Source organism: Hippopotamus amphibius, chromosome 1, assembly GCF_030028045.1.
Source record: "Hippopotamus amphibius kiboko isolate mHipAmp2 chromosome 1, mHipAmp2.hap2, whole genome shotgun sequence".
Classification (NCBI taxonomy): Eukaryota; Metazoa; Chordata; class Mammalia; order Artiodactyla; family Hippopotamidae; genus Hippopotamus; species Hippopotamus amphibius.
The window spans coordinates 94,190,486-94,200,003 of record NC_080186.1 but is presented as its reverse complement, the minus strand read 5'-3'; the positions used below and the strand labels follow the sequence as shown (position 1 = coordinate 94,200,003).

General features: G+C 36.4%; 1 protein-coding gene across 7 annotated transcripts in view; it reads left to right on the top strand.

Annotated features, from left to right (window-relative positions):
• VAV3 (vav guanine nucleotide exchange factor 3) overlaps positions 1 to 9,518 on the top strand; it is a 376,903-nt gene that overhangs the window by 348,574 nt on the left and 18,811 nt on the right. For 6 of the 7 annotated variants that reach the window (XM_057720790.1, XM_057720914.1, XM_057720825.1 and 3 more), the window contains 3 exons: positions 42 to 158; positions 725 to 812; positions 6,717 to 6,846. In XM_057720790.1, coding sequence (XP_057576773.1) covers positions 42 to 158; positions 725 to 812; positions 6,717 to 6,846 — 335 coding nt within the window. The remainder of the gene's footprint in view (positions 1 to 41; positions 159 to 724; positions 813 to 6,716; positions 6,847 to 9,518) is intronic. The other variant, XM_057720996.1, reaches the window with a different exon arrangement.

Genomic DNA, 9,518 nt, shown 5'->3' with positions numbered 1-9,518 from the left:
AGGTACATTATCCAAATTTTCTGTGTCTTTGTTTTTTACAGGTATGCTGGAGCAATGGAAAGACTGCAGGCAGAGACTGAACTTATTAACAGGGTAAATAGTACTTACCTTGTGAGGCACAGGACCAAAGAGTCAGGAGAATATGCAATTAGCATTAAGTAAGTAGGACAAGTACTTTTACAGAAATAGCTTTTCTGTTTTCATAATTGCATAGATCATCTGACATGTATAACACTGAAGTTGAAAAACAAGGTTTTAATTGCAGCAGAAATAATGCATCATCTCTCCAGACAGTTCATTAATACCTGAAAATATCTGTTAGAAAAAATGGTATTAAGTGTTATAGGCTGCTAATTGGCATACTAGATTTCTTTCATAACATTGTACTTTGGTGACTTGATGTGTGTTTCTAGCAAATCCTAAGAATTATAAATTACTAGATTTTATTTGTTTTTCTGTATTCTCAAACTGATCTTGTAAGTAAATTGGGCATAATGATTGGTCAGATCTAACCCACCCCCATCTCACTTCAAATATTGGTTGTATCTTCAACCAATCTAGTGAATATATTTTGTTAATTAGCTGTCACCAGTGTATTGGCATAGGTATATATTTTGTCTTCAGAATTAATTCCTATAATGTTATTGGGGCATGCCCTCTGGTAATTATTGATTTCTACTGATTAAAAACACATTTATATTCATAAGTTATCCATTGCCCACAGGTACAATAATGAAGCAAAGCACATCAAGATTTTAACAAGAGATGGCTTTTTTCACATTGCAGAAAATAGAAAGTTTAAAAGTTTAATGGTAAGCATTGATTAGTTCTTTTCAATCTGTGGTCCTTATTTTTCTCTTATTAAAAAGGTCAGTTTAATTCTAGTTTCTTGGAAATTCTGCTCACTGAAACATTGTTTAAAGATTAACATTAAACCTTCAGCAGAATCCTGAAAATTTTAAGAATTCTAGTTAAGTTGTATATTGCCCTAGACATAATTTTTATTATAAACTAAGTTTGCAAGTTTTAGACAATATTTCAGAGTCCACACTATATGATTCCTAGAGCCACAGACACATGCAAAACAATCAACTTTCAGTTACTGTGTTTTACCTTGTTCGAATGACACATAGCAAAGTTTTGTTTTTGTTTTGTTAAACATTTATGTATTTATTTGGCTGCGCCGAGTCTTAGTTGTGGGATCTTTAGCTGCGGCATGCGGGATCTAGTTCCCTGACCGGTGATGGAACCCGGGCCCCCTACATTGGGAATACGGAGTCTTAACCACTGGACACCAGGGATTCCCTCACAGCAAAGTTTTAACATGCTTCTCTTTCCTCTTCTGCTTCTATCTCTTCATTTAGGTCGAGGAAGATATTTTAAATTATAACATTAAAAAGATGTAATTTGTAAAATACCCCCCACATGTAGGTTCATTTCATGCAAAATACAATATACTGTCAAATGGAAAACCTCTTTTGTACTTTCTGCTCTTTTAAGTGATCTATGCCACAGTTCTCCTTCATTACCTTGGGCAATTGAACACTAATAAGGTGGCATTTTTACCACATGACAGTGATATTTCATAGGAATTTTATATTTAAATAGAACGGTATGTTGTTACCAAGTTGTTTCAAATAAATATTAATTCTGATTATTTTAAAAGTGTAACTTAGCATATAAGAATATTATGTATATGTCATATAAACAATACATATATCTATATGTCATTATACATGCATTGCTGATAGTAAAGTTCTTACTTCCTGAAAAGTGGTCTCAAGTCTGTTTCCCAAGTTTGAAAGAGTTTCTTGAGATAAAGAAGAATTTGGATGTAGGACATAAGATGCATTTGTTGCGCTCTGCTAAGTACTTTGAGTAACACTGGGAAGGACCACTCATTGATTGAACCATCAATCAAATGATACATACCGCATCCTTCCGGAAAACATCTCAAAGCACTTTGCAGATGTTAACATTACAGTTAAAACTGAGTGTAAGAGAGCCTTACAAAACAGCCCAGTTTGAAAGCCTTATCTAAAAATTTAGCACTGCTTCAAGACGGGAATCAGTGTTTTAAAGAAATTAAAGCATCTTGAGTTGAAAGAAAAGTAAGAAAACCTTTCTGGACATAAATATCACATTCCCAATTCAAAAGCTAAGGATGGGTAGCACGACTGTGTCCTGGAAAATGTAAACCCTGTCAAATTGGCAACCCAGATCCAGGTATCCTCCCTGCCGGCAGTGAGTTACGTTTTGCTAGAATAAGCAGGCTGTGCACAGAGAGAGCTGGGCCTGAGGAGGTTCTTCCTAAAAGGTAAACCTAGCAGGGAGGTGGCAAGTAGATGCATAAATAATGAGTGACAGCCCTAGCTGAGACATGATAAAAGCATGCACAGGGGGTCTCCACATCGCTGCAAGACACATCAGCTTGACTCTCACCTGCAGAACTTAGGACAGTTGGTAATGAAGCTGCTCCACGGTATTACAGTAAATATGAGGCTTTTTCGTGGGGCCAAAGTTGACTACCAGCCTTGCTGACTTTGAAAGCAACAAAAGGAACTCCCATCACAGGAGATAAGCAAAGAGGATCAAAGGAATAGTCACTGGAAAGGGCCAATCAGTTCAGCTTTGTGTCACCTGGATTCAGCCCAAGAAAGTTGCCCGTCCTTTAAGGTGAGATGTGAAAAGCCAGTAAATACTGCATGACCTGGATCAGTGGACACAGATCCTCAGGTTCCTATCTGCATGTAAAGCTGTGATTATAGTATAAGCAATAAAGACCCAGAATTCAATTAATTGGTACCAGAGAGCAGTAAAAGTTTCTGCAATGATGTTCTGGAAAGGGAATTAAAAGTACTTGTCACAGAGCTAAAATAAAACTCCCCTTATAGGTATGTGTAAAATATCAGAAGTGCCACTGCTAGAGACACATGCATAGGTTTTTACCTCCATATCTGGGGATCTTTGGTAAGGGGGTACATAGTGCAGAGGGTTGAAGGGAGGGGATTAAGAATTAACTGCAAAACTACAAAAAAAACCCCAAAAAACTAGTGAAAGGATATGATTGTGAAAAGACAGACAAGGAGCTGAAAAATCTCAGCCTTAGATAAATACTTTTGTCAGGTCTAGAAAACCACTGAAAAAATTGCTGGAGAGACCATTGAATTCGTTTGGACCTACCACCTCATCCTTGTTTCTGTTCATTTGTTGAACAAATTTATATTGAGTCCTCACTATGTGAAGTCACTGTGTTTTTGCAGAATTCAAAAAGGACTCAACCGGTATAAAAAAGGTTTCAAATTAGTAAATCTCTCTGTACCAAGAACCTCACAATAGTGCTGTCCTTTGATTCTACAGTGGGAAATGCCACATGGATACCTGATCAGAACGGATGGCTCCTATCTCAGTACCTAGCCCTTCTGGAGAAAGATAAGGGGTTAATAGGCACCTCTGACTTCTCTCCCGGGATATAGGGGCTTCTCTAAGCCTGCACCTTGCAGCCTCCGGGAGTTAGAGTTACCTTTTATCATGCTGGTGTCAAATAACACAGTTTCCATTTTAAGTACATAATGGTCTATTCGTGGAGTTGTTTCTTTAGTTCAGTACCCTCCCATCATGGCTGGTAAAGTTCTATTCATCTACCTAATGACACTCATTAAGGTCTGGAATTTAATTTGGAAAGAAAGTAAAATGCAAACAAAATCCAGAGTTTGTTTTAAATTAGCCAGTTTCTTAAAGAGATGATTGGCCTCAGGTGGTTATGACCTAAGCTTTTTCCCTCAGGTTTCAATGCCTTGGTTAATCAAAATCTTTGTTTTTCTTAGTCATTAAATTCAAATTCTAAGTGAATTTCTGTATCCGGATTACAAGGCATTAATTTTGTTCTAATTTTCATGTATGCCAGACAATCCATGTCCAAATGCTGTTTATAAACCATCTCCATTGCCTGTTTCCTTGGTAATTGGAATGACTGGCTCTCACTCATTATTTTTCAGAGAGCCTTGAATTGTTGACACTGCTGTGTCAGTGTGAGATAAGGAAAGCTTAGCGATTTCCATTGTTTAGAGTCTTCTTATTTACTTGTAGTACCTGAAGGTCAATGACTGCTAAAGCAGGGGTGGATTAGACTAAAATACAGAAAGCAGAAAGGCATAAATTGGAAGAGATCCACCGAGGCACTATTTAATTCTACCCAGTTAGAAACATGTAGGAAGATTTACCCTCATAAGGCTGTAAAAATGCAACTAAAATATCTCCCATGCTTACTGAGTGATAAAAGAGTGTTTTGCAGCTTACCAAGGCACATGACTCTAAGCCTTGGAAGACATTTTTTTCTTCCATAAAATTCAGAGGTGGGTAGGTATTAAATGATCACCAAGTCCTTTTCAGTATGATAATTCTGTGGTGTCTAGCCAACTTCACATAAACTTTAATTCATACTAATTCATGATGTCATGCCTAAAATTCATATTACTTATAACAAAATTACATTGAAGTTCAAAATTATTGCTTATAATTACTCTCAGGTTTATTTTCACATTTTTGCTAAAGAAAAGAACACATTTCACTCAGTTTAAGTGATAAGACTAAGAGAATGATTTTATATATAGTGTTGCTGATGCAAATGATAATAAAATGTACAGTTCTTTCAGAGACCTTACAAAATTTTGCATTTAAAAAATTAAATGATAATATTGGTCTCTATGTAAAATTTAATTCCAGACCTTGCCTTTGCAAACCATGTTAAGATCACCATACTATAAATGCCATATTCTGATCAGTGAAGTCATTTTGAAGATATAAACTTCTGATTTTTTAACTTTTTTTAAGTTGGTCAGATTCCACATTCCTTTACTTCATCAAGGACACCCATAATCTGGGCCCAAACAAGCAAGAAAGGATGGAAGGGGAAAAAATTTAAGTTATAACGTGTAAAACTACATCTTGGGTCTAAGAAAACAAATTCCTGGTATACTACAGATACTTAGAAAATGCTCCTTCCCTTTGCATCCCTTTCTGCATATTTACATTTGCCAGGTACTATTTGCCAATAATATGGTGTAGTTGAGAGCACAAACTTTGGAGCCAGACACCAGCTATACAACCTTGCCCAAGTGGATTAATCTCACTGAGCCTTGAGCGTCAGCGGGGTCAAGGCCCATCTCTTGTTTCTTGTTTGAAGGTTTTAAGAAACTATATAAAAGGCCTGGCACATGGGACCATGGTAGCTCTCATGATTATTCACAGGTACCAGGCACTTTGTACACTCTTTGCTAAAATGATTTATTATCCCCATTTTACAGATGTGAAAGGTGAAGAATCTCCATTTGCCTTATCCAACACTTTAGCCAAACCGTGCTGCTTTTAGTTTATGAACATGGTCTTTATTTTCTTTTTGTCTGTTCCCAGCCTGACTTGCTCTACTTAAAATAATCCTTCCCTCCTTCCTGGCTTTTGAAATTTTACCTGTTCTTCAGTTGATGCCAAGCTACCTCCATCATGAACTCTTCCCTCATCCTCCCCACTGGACTCAGAAAAGGAAGCTCTCTTTCTTGCCTTTGACCTCCTGTAACCCTTCACTTTCTTTCAAGGGTGAGGATGCCTAGGAGCCTTATCTTCATAATCTCTGTGACCCCTGGAACTCCCTGCACAATGCATTCCACAACTCATCGGAGTCTGGTCATAAATAATAAATAAATCATTGATGATTCTCTTTCCCTTCTTTCGGGTGGTTTTTGGCCCGACTGATTTGTTTTGGGAACTTTGAACATAACCGTTGAATGGCAATATTGAATTGACGACAGTGTGATTTTTTAAAGAAATGAATTGCTTTTATAATGTTTGTTTTAAACAATCGTGCTGTAGTAGAAGCACTGAATAATTAGCTTGAAAGTGATTATGCTTTTATTTTCACTTCAGGTTTTTCTAAAAGACATATCTACAGTACTCATCTAATGATAATATGCATTTTTCAGTATGACAATCATTATTCAGTTTCTGTTTAAAGTAGAGGGATTGAGATTTATGCAGAATCTATGAAAACAACATCTCAAAAGAAATTTCCTGAAATTTTAGGATGAAAGATGGTGGGTGGTTATTATAGTAGGCTTGGATATATTTAGGACAAATTAAGTATAAGAGAAAATTGGAAAGAACTACATTATTGACTTCTGTAAGTACCAGATGACATACAGAGCTATGAGAAGGGCACTAACACTTCCTTGTAAGCCAGAAACAAAGTCAAGTAAGTAGCATTTGTGGTTTAATAGCTTTGGTTTACCATGGAAAAGTACATTTAGGATTGAGTTTGTTTTTCTACTATGCTGAAAGAAAACGCAGGAAGCTAGAAATTGCTATATATTCATCAAACAGCTGTTGCCTTTCTAAACAAAAATAAAGGGAAGTATTTCATAAATAAGAACAATAATTACTGTTCTGAAGTTGAGGTTTAGTATGGTTTCTTTTTACTTACTACACTGACTGAAGACTAACAGGACGCTGAGCAACAATAGGGGGTAACTCACATTATAAATGGCCTGGGTAGCAAGGACTATTACTAGTTAGGTGTCATGTACATCCAGGCAGCGGGAAGAGATGACCATTTACTTACTCTGATATAGGCTTATGGAAATTTAGCGATAAATTGATCATCCCTATATTGTATCTAATTATGTGTCAAGGAGTTCATGTGTTTGATTCTTTTTTCCCTAAAGGAACTTGTGGAGTACTACAAGCATCACTCTCTTAAAGAAGGGTTCAGAACCTTGGATACAACTCTGCAGTTTCCATATAAGGAGCCAGAACATTCAACTGGACAGAGGGGTAATAGAGCAGGCAACAGCTGTGAGTACTGTAATTTAGAATACAATTTGCTGTCACTTAAGGATTGAAGGCATGTTAACGTTAAACATCTTCATTCCAAATTTTGAAATAGAGCCAACTAATATGCTGAGTTTTCCTGGAGCAAAGCAGAATCAGATGGACCAACAGGTTTATGAACATGCCTGGATTTGGTTCTTTGTGCCAAATTAAAAATCATGTTTGTGTTAAATCCATCAGAAATGTAGGGTATGTTAATGTGTAAGTTCTGTACTTTTCACTGACTTTTATATTAGCCAAGCTCTTTTTAACTGACGCATTTATGGTCATGATCCTGTTTGATTAACCATATTTAAGCAAGGCTGGTGCACAGCTCTCCCATCTAACCTTGTATCCCAAGTCTGCGTATAGATTCTATTTCCGTGATTACTTTCGGAACTTTGAAATAACTAAAAGCATGTTTCCTCTGAATCCAATATTTAAAAGTATACATCAGCCACTTCCTTTTAGAACGAGCGCTGTGCCACAAATAATCACAAAAGGTTAGCACACAAACTGAAAGCATGTTATAGTCTGAGTGTGAGTTCAAGTCAAAAACTTTTCTCCCATTACCACTTAACATCACAGAATCTTCCTGTTAGTAGATATAGCGTGTACAGAGAACAGTGTGATGAAAAATGCTATGAACAAAGTGTGATTTCATCCCCTTATTTTAGTAGCATTTTCTTAATAAACTTTTTTTAGAGGAGAAAGGAGTACAATTTTATTACCCTCAGAATATTTAGCCTAAGCAAAACGGGAAAATCTAGAGGTGTTTGAAAAAAAGAATTTGCATCATGTAATATAACTAACTTTTTTCCCCTAAAAGCAGAAACTCAAAGGGAAACAAGAAACGCTCAGGGCACTAACACCACCAATAAAATTTCATAACACTTCCATAAAGTAAATATACAAGTAATTTGTCACATCAACTGACAGGTTTTTTTTAATTTGAATAACTTAATAGCTGTTCTCCTCACAAAGATCAGTGATAAATTAACAAGCTCGTGCAGTGAGAGTAGTCAGAGCTTACTTTTTGTTGAAACTGTAAATACATTAAAATTTATCTATGTTTTTAGCCGACTGTTACCCAGTTATTTTAGATGCTCATATAGGCCATAATTTTTGCTCATTCAAAAATGCAGCTCTCCCTTCAAAAACAATTCTAAAAATTTCTTGAAAGTCTACCAGGGATATGACATTTTCCCCTACATGAAAAGTATAATTTTCAATTCTTTCACTTTGCCTTCCCAGTAGCAGGAGATAAAGTTGCCAACAAGGTCAGTTACACTAAAAGTCCTGTTTGAGTTGTTCAGTTAGTTTTAGAAAGCCCGGTTGAGAGGGGCTGGCAGTCAGGGAGAGCCAGATGTCAGTAGAAGGTCCTTAACCCTCTGTTTCACTAGGTGGTTACTCTTAGGCACTTCTTATGCTTGGCACATGTGGGTGCTCAGAGAATATTGTTCAACCACAAATGAAGTTGCCTAGTTTAAATTTTTTTCTAGTGTTTAACCAAATATTTAATGCTCAAAATTTGTTTAGTCACTAGGGATAGAGTTGAGGCTCTTTTTCTTTTTTAAAACATAGCCAACAACATGATTTTGAACATCCATGTGAGTTACAGGGAGATTTTGAGAGTTATGAATTCCAACGTCCTAAACCCAGTCTTTTTAAGAGACTCTGACAAGTCATGCTGCGAGAACTCTTTTATAATCGAGAAGTAAAAGCAAATCATTCATTTAAAATGCAATCTTTGTTAGAGCTTTGCTTTATTCCTCAATTATTCAGTTATTCATTCCTTCAACATACAATAATTACCTAACACAAACGAGGCACTGTTCTAGGTACTGGGATATAGCAGTTGAGAAGACAAAGTCCCTGTCCTTAGGGGGCGTATATTTTAATGAGGCAGCTCTGGCAAGTCTGGGTTAGGAGTCTGATATTTTTATACAGGATGATCAGGGAAGATCTCACTCCTAAACTGACCGGAAAGAAGTGAGGGCATGACTTGTTATGTCAGCAATAATTTCTCGATGGTCTACACTCCAAGATTATTCAGCAGGATTATAATCTTAGATCAAATGTATATTATCCCAGTGTTTTATTCACTTGATGCTGACTTTCATATGAAATGAGAAGAACACTAAGATGATTCTCAGGATTAAGTGAGGTGCTATACATAAAACATTTAGCAGAGTGCTGGTAACATGGTAAACACCCAATAAAAGTGGTAGAATCAGAAGCAGCTGACTTCTACCACAGCTGCTGCTATTCCTACTGCTACTAGTCACTCCTCTAACACAGCAAACATTTTCCTGTATTTCTAATAGTTGAATCACTAGTTTTAACTCAGAGCAATTTACATCTTTACTTTTATGATTTTTTTTACATATCCCTTGCTCATTTTATAACAACTCCTGATTAAAGGTTAACCCTTAATTAAAACATTCCTTCAATTTTTATGCATATGTCTCTTAGGAAGTGGTAAAGAGGAAAATCTACGTATCCTGTATAGAAAGATTGTGTGGGATGTCTTTAGAGTCCTTAATTACCTCTGGTTCACAGCTTTGGGTGTACAGCTAAATATCATTTCAGAATAACTTTTACGAAGAAGTAGTACCTTGGGATACTGGATTGGACAGGGCATGGTGTCTCCGTTA